This window comes from Dromiciops gliroides, chromosome 4 (assembly GCF_019393635.1).
Source record: "Dromiciops gliroides isolate mDroGli1 chromosome 4, mDroGli1.pri, whole genome shotgun sequence".
NCBI classification, from domain to species: domain Eukaryota; kingdom Metazoa; phylum Chordata; class Mammalia; order Microbiotheria; family Microbiotheriidae; genus Dromiciops; species Dromiciops gliroides.
In genome coordinates, this window is record NC_057864.1 from 122094098 (window position 1) to 122115548 (window position 21451).

The 21451-nt window shown below is 37.5% G+C and overlaps 2 protein-coding genes across 3 annotated transcripts in view; both read right to left on the minus strand.

Annotated features, from left to right (window-relative positions):
• BPNT1 (3'(2'), 5'-bisphosphate nucleotidase 1) overlaps positions 1–21451 on the minus strand; it is a 37314-nt gene that overhangs the window by 3785 nt on the left and 12078 nt on the right. For both annotated transcript variants that reach the window (XM_044004706.1, XM_044004707.1), the window contains exons 4-6: positions 12797–12904; positions 9417–9465; positions 2919–3010 (exon numbers count right to left, since the gene is read on the minus strand). In XM_044004706.1, the coding sequence (XP_043860641.1) occupies positions 2919–3010; positions 9417–9465; positions 12797–12904 (249 nt within the window). The remainder of the gene's footprint in view (positions 1–2918; positions 3011–9416; positions 9466–12796; positions 12905–21451) is intronic.
• COMMD5 (COMM domain containing 5) lies at positions 12797–21305 on the minus strand. Its single transcript, XM_044004708.1, has 2 exons — positions 20116–21305; positions 12797–12904 (listed from the first exon to the last, which is right to left on the minus strand). Exon 1 carries the CDS (start codon positions 21113–21115, stop codon positions 20417–20419), a length of 699 nt encoding a protein of 232 aa, XP_043860643.1. The 5' UTR covers positions 21116–21305; the 3' UTR covers positions 12797–12904; positions 20116–20416.

The window sequence follows — 21451 nt, forward strand, 5'->3', positions numbered from 1 at the left end:
AAGAGAGGGCTGAGGTTAAAGTTTTATTTCCTAACTATCTGGGGTAGAAAGATAAAGATAATATAAACACTGGACTTGAATCTTTCTTTCAATATATTGTAAATTGTAAGCTCTGAATTAGATTATGAACTCCCAGAGGAAACAACGATTGTCTTTTGCTTTTTTTTGTATCCCCAGTGTTTAACACATGGTAGGTGCTTAATAAATACTAACAGATTGCTGTAATGATTGATTTCAAAGAGCTTAAAGTATCGGTGTAATTTGATCTCAGTTATTTTGAAATTATTTGTGTAAAGTACAAAATTGGTATTCTTATTTTTTAGGAGAAATTGAGATTAAAAAAAAGGTTAACAGAGCCACATACACAAAGTTATATTCTCTATAGGGCTTTCCTTTCCATAAATGTTTTATTATACATTTCTGCATCTGATACACTTACTCTTTTTTTTAAGCTTAGGATTCACCAACTTCCCCATTCCTGAGTGCCACCATCAAGTAAGAAGCACTTTTAGTTGAGCCTGTGGGGCACTACCTTAGGCCACTGAGGCAGATCTGAAGGTACAAGTAGGAGAAAAATCACAGGATTATAGGTTTTAGAATAGGGAGGGACATTACTGGTCCTTTAGTCATAGCCCTCATTTTGCAAATGAAAAAACTTGAGATCCAGAGAGATTGTGACTTGTCCAAGGTCAAGAAGAAAGAGAGAGAAAAAATTAAATTCTTTTAATAACTGTTACCACCTGGTAGCAACAATGCTAAAAACTTAAGTATAGTACCTGTTCTGTTAGTAAGAGCTAAAATTCTGGATTTATTTTCCATTTTTTCCTCACTATTATATTCCCTTAACTTCTTTTCACTGCTCTGTGGGCAAGGATTAGTTTTTCTAACCTTTTCAAGAGATATGATGAAATGAATGATAACTTTAAATCACTTAGATACTTACAGATAAATGGTCCTATGAGTTTTATTTCTGATTAAAATACCCCTCTTAATTATCAGTACTTATTTTAGATTTTACAATGTGATCAACTGGTACCTAAGTATAACTACAAACAATAGAAGTCATCTTGAATGTATCACAATTTGAATTGGCACTTGCTGTAATAATTGCAAAAAATCATATGCTCTATTGATAAGAAATAAAAATTAACCACAAAAGGCAGTAAGGAACAAACACTCTGCAATTCTGTAAAAAGTGTTAAAATGGGGGGCAGCTAGGTGGCATAGTGAATATAGCACTGGCCCTGGATTAAGGAGGACCTGAGTTCAAATCTGACCTCAGACACTTGACACTTACTAGCTATGTGGCTCTGAGCAAGTCACTTAACCCTCATTGCCCCCACAAAAAAAAAGTGTTAAAATGGCAATGGTAAAATAAAAAGATGTGCTTTTTGAGAGGGGTACATATTTACTCCAATTAAAGCAAATTAAAGATAATACGATTCTGGTTACTTGTTTCCCACTTCAGTCTTATCAGAGTTCTTTTCCCTCAGTTCCTTCATTTAAAAAGTATAGTTTTAGAATATTATACTTCAACTTTGGAATTACTGAATAATAGAAAGCAATACTGGACTTTCTCCTTCCAGCCCTGGTAAAAAAAAAAATCATTATTATTCACATAGCTGACACAGCACTTAAAGTCTTACAAAATGCTTTACGTGCATTATCTCATTTGAACCTCACGATAACTCTATGAGGTGGGTACTATGGGTATCATCACACTTTTACAGATGTAAAAACTGAGGCTAAAGATAAGGCATTTGGCCCTTGATCACACATTGATTAAGTGTTAGAAATGGGATTTGAACCCAGATCTCTCTAAATCCAGCACTCTTTCCACATAGTACCATGCTGTTCTCATCCAAATTGACAGGAATAATACCACAGCAACAGAGCAAATGGCAATCTAACAATGATTATTAAATATTACTCCAAAAAATGACTCATATCATCCCTCCATCCTAATACATTTCCAGCTCTCCTTAAGAACGAAGTGTCCATGGCGCAGTGGATAAAGCACTGGCCCTGAATTCAGGAGTACCTGAGTTCAAATTCTGCCTCAGACACTTTATACTTACTAGCTGTGTGACCCTGGGCAAGTCACTTAACCCCCATTTCCCCACCCAAAAAAAAAAAAAAAAAGGAAAGAAGTGTCCAGATTAAAAAAAAGTTACTTTAGTTTCACTATTACATATACAGATCCCAAGGAGGTCAAAGACAGAAAGGTACCATATATACTAAAACATTTATAGTAGCACTTTTTTTATTGTAATAAAAAATTAGAAACAAAATAGGTAAGAATTGGCTAAGGAATAGCTAAACAAACTGTGTTATTACTATTAGGTAAGAAACCATGAAGATGATAAATACAAAGAAGGATGAAAAGAGCATAAGAATAGATGCAAAGTGAAGTAAGCAAAACCAGGAAAACAATATACAGAATAACTACAATGTAAACGGAAAAACATAACAATAAACACTCTCAACTGAAAAGAATGGACAACAATAATGACTAAGGGAGGGCCCAACTACAAGTTCACTGCAAAGCTGGAGGACTGAGTCTGGAATACCGAATCTCATTACCATTTGTACTATATACTATGTGGCCCTAAAGTCTTAGGACAATTTTAAGCTTTCCCAGCTTTAGGCTTTAATAGCTTGAAACAACACTAGGATTTTAGGCTGCCTCATAACTTCTCTTTGCCAATGTTGCTCCTCAAATTTGGTGCCCAAACTGAAGACAGTATTACAAATGTGTTCTGACTAAGTACACTGAGGTTCTCAAGTTACTTGTTGTGGACCCTATACCTCTACTAAAGCAGCCCAAAGATGGCGTTCACTTTTCCATGCCCAACATAATTGAAATTTACAAAGTAGTTATCAAACAAATGAAATCCTTCTGCATTAATATATTATACCTGATAGTTGTAGTATGGCTGATTAATAACTCCTGCTATTGCTTTTCCTTCATAAGCAATTCCAATAAGGACTGTAACATTGTCCAGGAGACCTGTGTATACATAATAAAGTCATTTATTTATTTTTCCATTAATTTCCTGAATCATTTTATGTGGTCTCCAATTTAGTATGAATTCATTAAAATCTATATGTGCATAATATTTTCTCTAATATATAAAAAGAAATTCTCACAATTTTCCCACTTTCCACAGAGTCCTTCCCCAACATACACTCTACAGAAGTACTATCTTCCTACAAAGGCAATGCTACTGATGGATGCTAGCCAGCAGGGCTACAATTTGTCACTCTGCAGAATCTGAGGTGTTGCCAACAGTTCACATCAAACTTAATTCAAACCATACATTTTATGTGAGGTTCAAAGAGGGTTAGTAATTTGCGTAAGGTGACATGGGTAGTAAGTAGAAGACCCAGAATTCAAACCCAGGGATTCTGACTCCAGTTTCAACTATCTGTTCACTGAACCACATGGAGTATAAACCTGTTCCTGCAATGAGGAGCCCTAGACCCTCCATGGAAGAGGTGACTCCAAGTCATGGCAATGTGGACCAAAGTGGCATCAGGAGAAATGTCATCTAGGAAGAATGAGAGGAATAAGGAGACCTGTATTGGTGATTAGTGTGTAACTCTGCTGGTAGGTACTGAGGCTGCTATTTGTTGATCTGATGTTCACAAGAAAAAGGTCTATTGTCTTCCCAATTCATATATCTAGGGCAGGGCTGAAGGCTCCCAACAATAACTATCAGATTTTATAAGCCATTCCCCAATTGATAAATGGTCAGAGGATATGAAGAGGCAGTTTTCAGATGAAGAAATCAAAGTTGTCTATAGTTATATGGGAAAAGGTTTTAAATCACTATTGATTAGAGAAATGCAAATTAAAACAATTCTGAGGTACCATCTCACACCTATCAGATTGACTAATAAAACAAAAAGGGAAATTATTATAAATGCTTGGAGGGGACGTGGGAAAAGTCAGACACTAATGCACTGTTGATGGAGCTGTAAACTGATCCAACCATTCTGGAGAAAAATTTGAAACTATGCCCTAAGGGCTATCAAATTGTGCATACCCTTTAATCCAGAAATACCACTGGCTAGATCTGTACCCTAAAGAGATTTTTTTTTAAAGGATGGGGGGGAAGGGATTATTTGTACAAAAATGTTTATGGCAGCTCTTTTTGTGGTGGCAAAGAATTGGAAATTGAGGAGATATATGTTGTATATGATTGTAATGGAATACTATTATGCCATAAGAAATGACTATGAGAAAAAAGAAACCGATAAAGGAATCGAGGAATAGAGCATTAAGAGTAACAACCAGATGCAGTGGATGGGAATTAGGCATTAGATTTAGGCTTAATTTAAGGAAAATCTTCCTAGCAATTGATGTTAACCAAAAGTAGAACGGGCTTCCTCAGGAAGTAGTAGGCTCCCTGTCGCTTAAAGGTATCCAAGCAATAATTATAGAATACTTTCGTTAGGACACTCTAGAGGAAATTCAAATACAGAGACCAATTAGATTAAAGGGACTCTGCTTTTCTGTGATTCCTCGAGGGGATTTTATAGGAAATGCCAGTCAGATATGTATAAATCAAAGCAGGTTGGAATCTAGTAGTCACCTGGCAAGACGTGTACGCTTGGCTCTTTATGAGGCTGAGGGTGATCTTATGGACTGGTGTCATTCCTATTCATCAGTGTCTTTCTTAATCTATTCTTGGTAGACCACCTTTCCTTCTAAGGCTCTCCTTGGTCATCAAAGCCATGATTTGTATGGAGATTGGAAGACTGTCCCTATCTGTTTGCGATCATGAAAGTTCTCATGTGTTCCTGTCTAGCACAGTCTTCCCAATATGTGAGATACTTGAGTTATCACCAGTTTAATATTCCTTTACCATGAATTTTTCTTGAGCATCTGCTGGAGGATGGAGCTCTAGACAGTGATGAGAAGGAAGGTGCTAGTGTCCCTATATAGTGTCAATCAGTCAGTCAACAAGCATTTACTTACTAAGCACTTCTTTACTAAGTGCCAAGGACTGAGTTAAATGCTAAAGATATGCCCTGGTCAATCTACATATTACCTCCTTCTGGAATTCTGTGATTAAAATGTCAAATAGCACAAGTGCCAAGGATCAGTCTCTCAAGCACTCTACTGGAAACATCCCCCCAGGGTGACATCTATTAATCACTACTCTTTGATTTTAGTCATTCCAAATCTACCTAACTGTATTAACATACAGTAGATAAATCTACATTTTGCAAAGGGTATTGTAGAAGCCTTTATCAAATGCCTTGCATGCCAAGAGCTGATGCAAAGTGAAATGTACCATGTACAAAGTAACAACAATATTGTAAGATAAGCTCTGATTTAGCTATTCTCAGCAATACATTGATCCAAGAGAACTCTAAAGGGCTTATGATAAAAAAATGCAGTCTATCTCAGAGAAAGAACCGATGGTATCTGAATACAGATTGAAGTATATTTTTTTAACTTTCTCTTTCTTGAGGGTCTTTTTGGTCTGTTTTCTTTCACAACATGACTAATATGGAAATGTTTTGCAAAACTACACATAGGGGCAGCTAGGTGGCGCAGTGGATAGAGCACCGGCCCTGGATTCAGGAGGACCTGAGTTCAAATCTGGCTTCAGACAATTAACACTTACTAGCTGTGTGACCCTGGGCAAGTCACTTGACCCCAACTGCCTCACTAAAAAAAAACAAAAAACTACACATGCACAACCTTTATGGAATTGTTTGCCTTCTCAATGGGGAAGGGAGAGGAAGGGAGAGAATGTCAAACTTAGAGTTTTAAAAAGGAATGTTAAAATCGTTTTTACATGTAATTGGGGAAAAATAAAATACTAAATACATATTTTTAAAAACTCAGAAATCCATGTACACTTGTTGCTTATTGTTCAGTCATTTTGGTTGTGTCTGACTCTGCACAACCCTAACTGGGCTTTTGTTTGTTTGTTTGTTTTTTGGTGAGACAATTGGGGTTAGGTGACTTGCCCAGGGTCACACAGCTAGTATCAAGTGTCTGAGGCCAGATTTGAACTCAGGTCCTCCTGAATCCAGGGCCAGTGTTTTATCCACTGTACCACTTAGCTGCCCCCTGGGCTTTTCTTGGTAAAGACAGCAGAGTGGTTTGCCATTCCTTTCTCCAGCTCATTTACAGATGAGGAACCTGAGGCAAACAAGGTTAAGTGACTTGTCCAGGGTTACCCAGATAGTAAGTGTCTGAGGCCAGATTTGAACTAAGTCTTTCTGACTCCATGCCCAGCATTCTATCCACTGTCCCACCTAGTTGCTCCAATTTATGCTATCCTGTGATATTACTTTGATCTATTAGGCTACTAGTAACAGCATCACTAAATAAATAGACTAGACTAGCATGCCCCATTCCTGCTGAAACCATATTACCTCAAAGTGCCCACTGTCTCCCTTTCTCACAAACAGGACCACTAATGGCAGCTCAGCAATCACATCTGCCAGTATTTTCAGTAGGATAGCAGATAGGTAAACCTTTATGATCTCCTCACTTACTGTGAGGCAACAGCTACTAATTATTTTTGTTCTACCCTTCCTACTAGATCACAAGAGTAGCAGGACTAGATGCAACAGGTGGAAAATAGACAGATTTAGGCTTAATTTAAGGAAAAATTTCCCAATAGTTAATGTGTAAAAGTGGAATCAGCTTCTTCAGGAAGTATTAGATTCTCTGTCACTAGAAGCACCTAAATGAAGATTATATAACCCTTTTCCTTGGTAGAGAAAATAAAATCAAGTGTTTGTTAGCTCTACATTCTATTACCTATTACCAATCATGAAATTCAAAGGACAATGAGTGATGATGATAAAAGAAGGGTGGTGCATTCACACAAGTCATCACCCATACCTGGATCATATTCCCTCTACATCTTTTTACTTGGTGAATTTTTTTCTTCCTTCAAGATCTAGCTAGGTACCAGCTCTTTTAAAAAGCCTTTCTTAATTACTTCTCCAATGAAGCTGATGTCACTGTCCTAAAGTTTCTTATTTCACTTGGTCTGAACCTCTTCTCTAGAATTATCAGTAGCTTTGTAGCATGTTTACTTTTGTACAGACTGTGTATCTCCCACTATATTGCAAGTTTCTCTAAGGGAAAGGACATACTTTTCATTTCTGAATTCCCAGAACCTAGCAGAGTGCCTAGTACAGATTAGGTACTTAGTAAATGCTCCTTTAACTGAATTGAGACACAGCATCCCCAACACCACTGAGATCTGCAAACAGGGAAATTATGAAGAAGGAAGCTGGTGGGTTTCCTCATGTCCAGCTACTTCTTGCCCAAAGTAGACATGTTTCTTGAATAAGCAATGTTAAAAAGATAAGACAGGAAGAGAACTGATAGAATTAACTGGGAAGTTCTAGGACCTTAGAATGGCCTGTGGCCAGCAACTGGTGGTAATATCCTCTCAGAAGAGCTCCTAAACTTAGCCTTGTGCAATAAATCATCATCTTGATATTTCTTTTGCCTGGGAAATGACAGCCACTGGATCTATCACTGGCAGTATCTGAACCAGGTCTTCAAAGGTCTATCTAATCAATGAGACAAACTCCTCCAGCAGGGGGCTGTCTAGAACTGCCACAGATGTGGAGTTAAGTGGCCAGCAATGGAAAAATCCGTCAACGAGGGAAGCACTTGTCCCAACTAGGTGGCAGAATTTGGGGCTCAGTATCCAACAGCCTGTGAGCTAGTCTTAATGAAACACACCAGCCTAAGCCTCTGTTAATCCCTTGCAGCTGTGTAGGCACTGAGGGCAGATAATGTCTTACCAGCTGTAACAGTATTATAGATCAAGCTAAACTATGCTCAATCTTTTTTGGCCAACTGTATGAAATTTCATACAGCTGGCTAAAGAAAACAAACTTCCCTTACTGGTCAACAGGAGAACTAGACTTAGCCTCATTATCACCATACTCTAAATAAATGGTGTCAAACTCAAATAGAAACAAATCATTGTGGGCTGCATATTAAGTTAGAAAACCACAAATTAACATTATCTATGTTGTATTTATATTATATTGTATTTACATTTATTTTGTTAAACATTTCCCAATTACATTTCAGGCTGTTGGTACAGCACTCATTTTATGGGCTGTCCCCAGTTTGACATCTCTCCTCTAAATAACTGAACAAGTCTTAAATCATCTTTATGCTTTGTATTGTACTCTATCTTGAGCACATCCTGGTCCTACATTCTGAAAGTTTACACCTATCCTTCCATAAATTACCTTTTTCCCATTGCATTACGGAACATACTTTGGTATAGAAATAATGACAAATAACCGATCCCTTTCACTAATATAGAGAAATTCTCCATATTTGATGGCTATTCCAAGTACATTTAATGTTCCCATTAAGTTCAGATATAACGGTAGTAACAATAATGACTCACATTTATATAATATAATATCTCATATAGAAAAGAATTGTTCTAAGAGGTTTTATTTTGGGGGGGCGAGGCAATTGGGGTTAAGTGACTTGCCCAGGGTCACACAGCTAGTAAGTGTCACATGTCTGAGGTTGGATTTGAACTCAGGTCCTCCTGAATCCAAGGCCAGTGCTCTATCCACTGCGCCACCTAGCTGCTCCTATAAGAGGTTTTTTAAGACTCCTGAAAAAAATTTTCTGCTTTAGCCATGAAACATGTAAATGATTCAAAAAAATGTGTGCCCTTTCCTTCAAACATGGGAATGCAGGAAACATACGAATACTATGCAGGTCAAATTTCTGGTTTTTCATCTCTTTCCATAAGTAAGATGTCAGTTTTAGCTTAATTTGTTGGTTAATTCTTCTGATTCTCAAACACTAAGGAGGACTTCAGAAAGGAAAGAAATGCTGACTATTTAACTAAAGCTCATCTCTATAGGGTAGGGAATGATGTGAGAAACAGCTAGTATTTATAGAGTGCTTTAAGGTTTGCAAAGCACTTTACAATTATCTCATTTTATCTTCACAACAACCCTGGAAAGTAGGTGTTATTATTACCCCCATTTTATAGATGTTGGAAACTGAGGCAGACAAAGGTTAAATGACTTGCCCAGGGTTACAAAGCTAGTGTCTGATGTTGGATTTTAATTCAGGTCTTCCTTTCTCCATGTCCAGCACTCTATCTATTTTGTCACCTAGCTGCCTCAGAATGTGGAATGTAAGATGCAGGATAGGGGTATAATATGGAAGGGAGTAACAAGGTGTAATATACAGTGTTGAGGGTGGCTGGGGAGTCCAGGAAAGGTTGGTCAGTTGAGGAAAGCATGGATGCAGTGTCTGTCTTAGGAAAGGTATATGAACTATGACACTTGCCTTTTATATGAATGACCTGGAAATAGGCTGTTATTTGTAATTAAGTGATAAAATTACTTTTGCCATCTAGAACTACAAATAAGAGGCTAACCTTCAGTGTATTCCTTGGTGCCATCCAGAGGATCAACCCATACAACAAGCTGAAAAACAGCAAGGAAAAGATTCAATTACAGAAAATAAAATCACAAGTATAAATCTAACTACATTAAATTACATAACTTCTTTTCCTTTTCATTAAAATTAGGCTATACTTTTTCTTATATGATAGTAAAAATGCTAATTAAGGGCACTTACCTGTTTCACTAGGCCTCACTGTCACTGGGAAGATATATTGTAGATATATTGATATGTTGTAGAATCCTTAAAAGTAATTCTGAATGAACAAAGCTTTACTATAATTCTACAACATCCTCAAAGCACCCCAAACAGTGTCATATATGAAATAGGCTCTAAAAGGCATTAAGGCAGGAAGATGAGGATAGAAAAAGTTTTATAGTTGAGGCATAAATCTGAGTTTCAACCTAACAACATACCAAATTCAAGAGTACAAACCATGACTATAAAACAATGAATCTGTCTTTTTAAAAAAAGTCTGACCTATTTTATAGCCAAATAAATACGATCTTTCAAAATAGTCACCATTTGATACTATACTTATTTCAATAATCATCACTAAAAACATTTGTTTTGAAATTGAAATGAAAAGACTTTTAGAAATTACCCTAAGTTAGCTTATAAACCATACAAGAAAATCAATTTCATTATTTTATATTTCAACCCTAACTTTAAACCAAAAATCTTCCACTAGTTTGATAATTCAACTTATTTAGTAGACTTGGTTCCAAATAACTTACGAATATTTGAAAAAATGTTTCCTCCTTTAAAATGCCAACATTTCTCCCTACTCAGAAGAATATACCAGATCTGAGAGGCAATTTCAAAATAGAAACTCTAAAAATATTTCAAGCAATGACAGCCTCATTATACATGACAGACCAAGATAAATACTTTAATTAGGACATTTAAGTGGATGGACAAGTTCTGGTGTGTTTCTTTTTTAAAAATCAGGTTTTTTTCCATATACTAACTATATATGTATCTATTTTGGTCCTGACCCGTGATTTCATCAGTGTGGGGAATTCCTAGAATAAAAACTTTCTCCAGAGTCAGTTAGCAATCTATCTGCAACTTTAGTCTTCAAGCGTTTGCAGGAACACAAAAAGGTTGTAATTAGTCCATAACATAGTGTAACGATTGGAATGACGCCACCTGCTGGAGACTTACTGTAGGAAAGGCTCCACCATGAGAAGGCCTCTGAGGGCAAGGCCACAAGGCTTTTCTTTGGTGTCAGGAAGTGATGTTTGCTTGTGGGAGGAAGAGGGGGGAGGCGGATGCTCTGGCTCACTCTTTTCGCCAGGAATTTGTGGAGAACGGAGCAGGAGAACTGTAGCTCCCCGAGAGATATTTGAATCTAGGCCTTTCTCTTTCTCTTCAAATTCTTACTCTCCTTAATAAATGCTTAAAAGTCTAACTCTTGCTAAAGCTTATAATTTATTGGCTACCACTCATTAGATATTTTAGACAGGGGCAGCTAGGTGGTGCAGTGGATAGAGCACCGGCACTGGAGTCAGGAGTACCTGAGTTCAAATCCGGCCTCAGACACTTAACACTTACTAGCTGTGTGACCCTGGGCAAGTCACTTAACCCCAATTGCCTCACTTAAAAAAAAAAAAAAGATATTTTAGACAGACTAGCTAGAATTTTAGCCCCATACAATAGTAAGTATGTATTAGATGCAAGACTTGAAGTGAGATCCTATCTTTTTAGCCTCCTTGTATATTACTCCTCTGTGCTTTGCTCCCAACTCTTCAAAACTCTGTAATCTGTCAAACTGGCCTTTTCTCTATTTCTCACACATGCCACTCATATATCCAATCTTCATGTTGTTGTACTGTATATGTCACATGTCTTATGCACTGCCTTAATACTCTCATCTCACAGACTCCCTCTTTTCCTTTAAGATGAACTACCTTGGTAGTTCAGCTACTTTGTCTAAATTTATATTTTATCACTTTTTATCCATGGCATCTACATTTATATGTACTTATTGTCTCCTCCATTGTAATATAAGCTTGATCAGAGTAGAGACTTTCTTTGTACTCATATACCCAGCACCCAGAGTAGTTCCTTATAATCCATAATAGGCACTTGGTAAATGCTTTTTGATTTATTTACTGATTTCCTGACTATAAGTTAATATCTATCTACTTTATTATGCAGCCACTCCAAATCTTTTATATACAACAGAAAAAATGAATGGCTCATAAAATTAGCAATAAATCAGACTCACTGTTTTTTCCCAAAGTTTAAAAATTCAATTGTGGACATTGAAAACTGGAAATTATTACCAGTAGTGATAGAAGTAGAAAGATTTCTTTTAAAAGGATATATTTTAATCTGAGGCCAGGGCTTATGCCATATTTACCACTGTATATTCAACAACAAAGGTTTCTAAGTCAGAGCCCTTTGTGACTCACAAATTCCCCAATGTGGCCAGATTGCAATGCAAACGGACTAAATGCAATTGGGAAATATTTAATAAAATAAATAAAAATTCAATAAAACACAAATAATGTTAATTTGTGGTTTTCTAAGTCAATATGTGGCCAGGCGGGATCCATTTTTATTTGAGTCTGATATTACTGACCTAAACTACCTTAGTAGTTAAGTACTGAATATGTATTTAACAAATGAATAAATGGATTTAATTGGAAAAAAGAAAGAAGTGCAGTGTTTATCCATGGTCATAGGTTTAACATAAGCAAATGCACAAATGCATCAGAATAGCTTTTAATTTCTCCCAAGAGGATGTGAGAAGGCATTCTCCTTCATTCCTCTTTGGACAATGTTAGTTAAAATTGTTTTGGTGATCCTAATTCTCTGAATGAAGAAATGGCTTCGTGGCAACTTCAGAAGGATCAAAAACAAGTAATAGCACTTTATCTAACAAGCAAAAATACTCCTGGTTCGAGGACTGGATATGTTGTTATTTGTAGAGAGGAGCATATAAGTATTCAGGAAAAGCCAAATTAACATCCTGCCTCTGACATAAGCTGGCTATGTGATCATGAACTAGTCACATCAACTCTTACTGCCAAACAACTATCTGAGACAAGTTATGCGTCTACAAAGACCCAAAGAATTCCCCCAACAATGAAGTTCCAAGCCCCAACTAAGAAAGGAAAATAACTCTGCTCTCTCCCCCAACACTTTCTCAGCTCTTAAGGAATTTAATTTTCATGGCTGTCATCTTTCACAAATATTGAATAAACAATTTTTAAAAATAGCACCACACATACAAAGATGGCTGGCTATATATTATCAAAACCTACAATGTTGCCTTATTTTAATGTCTTTCTTAGAAGGCAAATTATGGTCTAAAATTGAGTTAATCACAAATATTAATCTTACATCTTCTTCTTTGATAGCACTGTATTGTGTGGGACAGGGTTTCTTCAGAATTTCCTCAAACTGACCATCTTCAATCAGTTCTTGGTCTACTTCTTCAACAGGCAGATCCTAAGTCAAAAGAAAGAACATTGAAAGAAAATGTCACTATACAGAAACTGTACTATGAATCAACAGTACTGGGAATACAGTTTCATAGGTTTCAATAGTTCTACTCAGTCTACCACCTGGGGCATGAGTTACTCCAAAAAGACCCCAAACAATTCTGGCATTATAACAAATGAGGAACATCTGGTTCATTATCACAGTTTAAAATGTGCCAATTTTATTCTTTCAAATAGAGGAAGGCAGGAAAGAAAGAAGGGAGAGAGGGAGGGAGGAAGGAAACAAGCAATGATTAAGTGCCTACTATATACCAGTCACTGTGCTAGTGTAGTGGGACTAGAGATTCCAAGAAACCCAAAGGCCTTACCTAACCCCTAAGGAATCCTCAAACTTTACACACTAAAACCAAAGATTCCAGAAATGAAAAACAATCCTGTTTCCCACCTCAGGAATGTGATGTTGCCAGGACACATAGACCAGGGGTCCTGCAGAACTGGGAACATTTAGAGACAGTTCTATCTATGATGTAAGCATCGATAAGCATAACAATCAAGGAAACTGAGGTAGACAAGGTTAAGTGACTCGCCCAGGGTCACATAGCTAGTGTCTGAGGCCATATTTGAACTCAGGTCTTTCTGACTCCAAGCTCAGTGGTCTATCTAGTAAGTCAACCAGCTATCTCCAGTTGTTTAAGTAAAACCTTTAGAAAAAGAAATTTAGGGCACCTAGGTGGCGCAGTGGATAGAGCACCGGCCCTGGATTCAGGAGGACCTGAGTTCAAATCTGGCCTCAGATACTTAACACTTACTAGCTGTGTGACCCTGGGCAAGTCACTTAACCCCAATTGCCTCACTAAAAAAAAAAAAAAAAAGATGTAGTGTTCCCAAAGCCAATATAAATAAATCTATTAATAGATATTCTATCCTTTCTACTGTCCAATCCAATCCAACAAATATTAAATAGCCACTACATGAAAAGCACTTGGTACTAGCATTACACAAAAAGTAAAATAGTTCCTGCTCTTTGGAAGCTTACATTCTATTGGAAAGATATGACATAATACATAGGGCTGCTAGGTGGCACCATAGTGCACAGAGGCCTGGTATCAGGAAGACTCATATTCATGAGTTCAAATCTGGATGGGCAAGTCATTTAACTCTATTTACCTCAGTTTCCCTCATCTGTAAAATGATCTAAAGAAGGAAACGGCAAGCCACTCCAGTATCTTTCAAGAAAACCTCAAATGGGGACTGTTGCATACCCTTTGACCCAGTAATACCACAACTAGGTCTGTATCCCAAAGAGATCACACAAAAGAGAAAAGGACCCACATATACAAAAAATATTTATAACAACTCTCTTTGTGGTAGCAAAGAATTGAAAATCAAGGGAATGCCTATCAATTGGGGAATGGCTGAACAAGTCATGGTATATGAATATCATGGAATACTATTGCGCTATAAGAAATGATGAGCAGGCAGATTTCAGAAAACCCTGGGAAGACTTAAGTGGACTGATGCTGAGTGAAGTGAGTAGAACTAGGAGAACATTGTACAGTAACAGCAACATTGTATGATGATCAGCTGTGATAGAGACTTGGCTCTTCTTAGCAGTGCAATGATCCAAGACAATTCCAAAGGACTCATGATGGAAAATGCTCTCCACATCCAGAAAAAATAACTATGGATTCTGAATGCAGATTGAACCATACTGTTTCTACTTTTTTAAAAGTTTTTCCCTTTTGTTCTGATTCTTCTTTCACAATATGATTAATATGGAAATATGTTTAATGTCATTGTGTGTATATATGTATGTGTGTGTGTATATATATATATATATATCAGATTGCTTTCTGTCTTGGGGGGAGAGGGAAGGAAAGGAAAAAAATTTGGAACTAAAAATCTTATAAAAAACACATGTTGGAGGCAGAAAGCTGGGAAACAATTTTTGAGGCCAGTGCTTCTGATAAAGGCCTCATCTCTAAAATATATAGGGAATTAAATCAAATTTATAAGAATCCAAGTCATTCCCCAATTGAGAAATGGTCAAAGGATATGAACAGGCAGTTTTCTGATGAAGAAACCAAAGCTATCTATTCCCATATGAAAAAATGCTCTAAATCTCTAATGATTAGAGAGATGCAAATTAAAACAACTCTGAGGTACCACCTGACACCTATCAGATTGGCTAAAATGACAAAAAAGGAAGATAATAAATGTTGGAGAGGCTGTGGGAAAATTGGAACACTAATGCATTGTTGGTGGAGCTGTGAGCTGATCCAACCATTCTGGAGAGCAATTTGGAATTATGCCCAAAGGGCGATAAAGCTGTGCATACCCTTTGACCCAGCAATCCCACTTTTAGGTCTTTTGCCCAAAGAAATCATGGAAAGGGGAAAGGGACCCAAATGTACAAAAATATTTATAGCTGCTCTTCATGTGGTAGCAAGGAATTGGAAGTTGAGGGGGTGCCCATCAATTGGGGAATGGCTGGACAAGTTGTGGTATATGAATACAATGGAATACTATTGTGCTGTAAGAAATGATGGGCAGGAAGAGTTCAGAGAAACCTGGAGGGTCTTACGTGAGCTGATGATGAGTGAGATGAGCAGAACCAGAAGAACATTGTACACAGTATCATCAACATTGAGTGTTGACCTACTGTGACGGACTATATTCTTCTCACCAATGCAATGGTACAGAAGAGTTCCAGGGAACTCATGATAGAAGAGGATCTCCAAATCCAAGAAAAAAAAAGAAAGAAAGAACTGTGGAGTATAGATGCTGATTGAACCATATTATTTCTTTTGTTTTGGGTGCTGTTGGGTTTTTTTTCTATTTTGAGGTTTTGCATCACTGCTCTGATTCTTTCTCTTGTAACAGGATTAATGCAGAAATAGGATTAATATTATTATGTGTATATATATCTATATGTATATGTATAGAGATATATAGATATAACCTATATCAGATTACCTGCTGTCTAGGGGAGGAGGGAGGGAGAAAAATCTGAAATTGTAAAGCATGTATAAACAAAAGTTGAGAACTATCTTTACATGTAACGGAAAAAATAAAATACCTCATACATTAAAAAAAAACCACATGTTGAAAACTATCTTTACATGTAACTGGAAAATAATAAAATACTTTTATAATTAAAAAAAATTAAGTGGTTTTTGGAAACTGGTTGTTCAAGGTCAAGGACCAAAAGTAATTCTTTTTCTATGTGATGGAACAAAATGTTAGCCCTGAACTGTGTGACTGTTTTATTATATTACAACATGTTCCTGTTCAAAAACCCCATGTTACTTCAATATGTGTGGAGGGATGTTTGAGGACATAAGGGACTCTGGCAGTTTGGACATTTCTTCCTGAATAATATGGCTTGAATTTAAGTCAAATTAATGAACATTATTTCTGAAAAGCTTGTGCCTATAACAGAGACTACTGTATTTTTTTTTCTTTGACAACATGCTTCCCTTTTTCTCTCGCTCCCTATTTTCTCGGGAAACCCTAAGAAAGACCTAAAAGTAAATTTTTAGAGGAATAGCAATGGTAGGAGGTTATTATCGAATCAAGGAATATTAGAATGCAATTTCTTTCAGAGGCAGGTACCTCTATCTCTGAACCCTGTGTAAGACCCATGTAGCAGAGTAAAAGACAGGGAGTAGTATAGATCTCCAATCCTTGTGGCCTCAGCCAAGGGATACTCCTATTATAGCTTTTAAGTAAATGTAGTACTTCATAATGCCACACTTTCCCTATAAGTTAGAAGCAGATATGGTTAGTATAAAGAGTTCTAGATTTGAAACCAAAGGGCCTGAGTTCAAGTCCCATTTCTTGCTACTTACTACCTCTATGACCTTAGATAAGTCACTAAATGTCTCTGAATCTTAGTTTCCTCCTGTGTAAAATAAGGAGGTTGGACTGAGGTTACTTTTGTTCTAAATACATGATACTTTGATATACTATGCCCAAGTATAAAGTTTTTCAAACTGTAGGTACACCCTGCTTTGGTAAAGCAAGATCTGGGTGTGGGGGTGAAACACTGGCCAAAATTATTTTTTTTAAATAATGACCATGCAAGTAATCCGCTTTTAAAAATTGAAAAAGTTCACATCAAAGAAAAGAATGCTATAGAAAAAATTCTCCAATTGCAATGAATGAAATGTAGCAATTATTTAATATACCATGCACAAAGTCAAATTTCAGTTGGTATTGAAGATTGACCTCAATAAAAAGTCACAATCACAGGCTGCTAGTGGTATTTGAATACCTGTTTAAATTTGAAACTAAACCATCTTTTGTGCAAGTTAAAAGCACTCTCTTATCTATTATTATTATTATCATTTTTTTAGTGAGGCAATTGGGGTTAAGTGACTTGCCCAGGGTCACACAGCTAGTAAATGTTAAGTGTCTGAGGCTGGATTTGAACTCAGGTACTCCTGACTCCAGGGCCAGTGCTCTATCCACTGCACCACCTAGCTGCCCCTCATATCTATTATTTTTAAGATCATTTTAACTATGATACAAGTTGGTTTCCAAATAATTCTGCAACTAAAAAACTTAAAAAACTTTTATAGTTGGTTTGAAATTGGCAACAAATTTAATTCTTACTTTTTTTGATGTCTCTAATTTTTGTACAAATAAAACTATCCCCTCAGGATGGAAAACAAATGTCTTAAAGCAAAAATCCATAAAAATAGCAGAAATTCGAATAAAGACAATGAAGATAGCTTAAGTAACTTTAAATTAAGTAAAGAAATGAAGGGGTAAAAAGCAAAAAGTCCAAATCCAAAATATGAGATTCCCTGTATTTTTCATAAAGATTTACAATAATTTGATGAATAGGCTGCTTGGTTTGCATGATTAATACTGTAGCTTCAAATAATATGAAACTCATTTAAAGTAGTTTGAAAGTATAGATATGCCATATTTTGGCAAGACAATAAAATTTTTCCAGAGAAAATAATATTCCTGGTAAGGAAAAATATTTCAAAAGCCAATGGCTATGACAACAAAAGAAATGCTTACACTGTACGTCAACACTAAAGAAATTTGCTAAATGTCAAAAAACTCTTTAAATAGAAGAAATCTGGTATCACTTGATGCTATTGATATGAATGAAATTGAAAAATTATGTACAAAACAAATCTGACTTCATTTGCTGCCCCTTTATACCTGGAACATACTCTTAAAAGTTCTATGTGCACAAAATCCCTTCCTTCAAGATGCAACACCTACTACATGCCAGCCAATGTTATTACGTGTTTTGCAAATATTTCATTTGAGATTCAGAATTCTGTGAAATAGATGTTATTATTATCCCCATTTTACAAATGAGGAAACTGAGGCATATATGTAATTTGCCCTTGGGCATGCAGTTAAAGACAGAATTTGAACTCAGGTCTTCCTGATTATATGCCATGGGAACTATTGAGCCACCTACAGATGCCCTTCCAGATTCTCACAAATCCTTCAATCCCAAACTACTTTATATGTAAGTACTTGGTTTCTTTATGTTTATTATATGTTTACTTGCATAAGTACTTGTCTCCCCATTAGAAAATTAAACTTCAATGTCTTCAAAAGACATTGTTTCACATTTTGATCACTGACTGATCACACATGACAGTAGGAAGAACTTTCTCATGTCTAAACACTTCGATAATACAGCTGAGAAACTAAAATCTTTGAATTTTCTATTTCAAGTGGATGAAACAAGAAGCATAATTAAGGATGCTGATTTGATTATTTGTGCTTAATATATTGGTAAAACCAATGCTAGGAAAAATTTGTTATTCTTCAAACCCATTGATAAAAATGCTACATAAAGAAACATTTTCCAACTGATGGTTTTGTTGCTTTTTTAACAAAAAATATAGTGTGGGATAATGTATTGTACTCTATGCCAATAGAACTCTATCGATGTCTGGATATAAGAATGGTCATATGTATATACATCTAAAGCAAAAAGGATCTTTAGAGGTTATCTAATCCAACCTTCCTGCCAAGTATTAGATGGGGCAAGAATCTAATTAATATAGTGTATCCTATCATTGCAAATTATGGGCTCCTCCCATTGTACTGGCCTAAAATTAGAAGTTAAAGATTTTGTCCTCATGCAGTCAGAACTAAATGCATGTTTCATAATCACTTGTATTGAGAAATATGAGGGTATAACTCACTTTTCAAGTTACATGAGGTATTTTACAAAATAATGAGAAAATTTAGGGGTAAAGAATAAGGTTTTTATATGGTAGTGGTTCCCAGTGGGGAGTCCACTTGGTTAAAACTATTTTCAAAGTAATACTAAGACATTTTTACATATTAAAACACTCCTCACTTTTCCAACTACACATCTGTGCAAAGGCAGTTCTTCATATATTTCCAACTAAAACAACCTCTCAATAGATTGAATGCAGAAGCAGATGAGACTCCAGTTGCATTAAACCAGACATTACAGAGATTTGCAAAAATATGTAAAACAATAGCACTGCACTTAATTTTTTGGTTTTAGAAAATTATTTTTTTATGAAAATGTTGTGTTAACATGTAATGATTTTGTTAAACGAAATATCTTAAAATTTTATGTTTTAATTTCTAACACCATAAATATCAATAGATATAGTCCGTTTAACAAAAGCTCTATGGGAGTATTCAATGATTTTTTTTAAGATTGTAAAGGAGTCCTGGGACCAAAAAAGTTCAAGTACCTCCACTCTTATAGTACTGTGAAACAAACTGGCTTTGTCATGACAAAATACTTTTAAGGTTGTTGGAGCTTAAAAAAAAAAAAACACATGTAAATTTTTTTGGGTGGAGGGGTATTAATAAAGATGAAGCAAATACATCTTTTAAAAACTTTTTCTCCTGAAGCTTCTGTATTTGGTGGAATGCTTTAAAAAACTTAGATACCTAAATAAATCAATGCAAGGTCCTCAAGTTATTAAATACACTGATCATCAAGAAAGAGATGATGTCCCCGCTCTTTCGAAAAATTAGAACTAGAAATTTACAAAATATTTTGATGTTTCCCAATTTTAAAAATAACTGCTCTGAAAATGAACCAGAAATAGACATGCCTATTAATCACTTAGTCTACAAAAACAATTATTTTACAAGTATGTACATATTTCTAAATATGACTAGATAAGGAACCCATTTACAAAGGACAAATGTGATACATTGGCTCCATCTGAATAAGAGCTGACACACCTGCCTTGTGATGGCTTTTTTCGAAAGTCTTCAATGTTTATTGGTTATTTTAAAGTGTATCCTTAGGAATCACACAAAACTGATTTCAAACATAAACGGTCATCTTCATAAGCATTTTTGGGAGAAAAACACCCTAATTTAAGCTTGTTTTTTCTTAACCAGTATTTTAATTGAAAAATATTTACAGGACAGTAAGAAACGGTACAACGTTGAGAGACATTATGTTTCATGATTCTGGGTTCGGTCATTAAGAGGAGGCTTGTTGGGGGTCTTCGGCGCTGAATGCACGGGCAGGCGGGCGTTAGTCCTGGATTTTAAGGACGCATCTCTTTTCGAGGTCATTCATTTCTTTCAGGATCAAGGCAACGTTGTACCTTAGTTCTTGAAACTTGGCCACGGGCACCTCAAACCGATGGGCCCTCCCATCCGAGAGCTTCAGCTGCATCAGGATGGACGGCTGCAGGGAGCGGGCCAGCGAGCTGGTGGAGATGGCCACGTCCACCCTCCACCTGAAGTCCTCCACCGAGGGCAGCCGGGCGCCCTGCGCCCGGGCCAGGACGTCCAGGTCGGGACGCCGGCTGCCAAAAACCACGGTGGCAAAATCCGCTACAAACTCGTCGGGCACCTGCAGCTGCTGGAGGTCTTCTCGGAACGTGTCGGGCTTGAGGGCGGACGCCGGCAGCCGCAGGGCCTCCCGGAGCAGTGCGTACATGCCCGCGACCAAGACGCCGAGCTGCGCCTCCGACAGCGGCGACGAGTCCACGATCCGCCGCGTGGCCCCCCGGCAGTCCTCGCCCCGCAGGGCGTTCACCACCACCTTGAGCAGCTGCCGGAACAGGTCCTTGTCCAGGTCCCGCAACTGCCGGGCCATGGCCTCCACCGCGGCCGGCGGCCGGGGGCCCAGGAAGCTCCCCCGGCTGCCGTGCCCGTCCCCGGCCGGGGGCAGGTAGGGAGCGGCGGGTTTCAGGCCGCGGCCCGCAGCCGCCCCTGCCGCTGACATGACTGGCACCGCCCTAGCCGCCTGCGGTGAAAGGAACCCAGCGCTCAAGCCCCGGAGGCGGTGGACCCCAAGGGAGGGGAGGGGCCGGCGCGTGTAGCATCCGGTAGCCCCGGATGCAGCTCTCCCGAAGAAGTGGGGAGGGGAGCAGCTGCACCTAAAGGAAGAAGGGACTGCAGCCCCCTCGCGGGCGGAGGCTAGAGTGCACGCAAGTCCCGGATGGAGCTAGCCGTCAATCACGTGTCCTTCTCTGCGTGGCTGAGCTGCCCTGCCCCCAACCTCCAAGATAAAGCATTAAAACTCCTAAAATCTAGTTTGGGCTCTAGGCAAAGAGCTCTG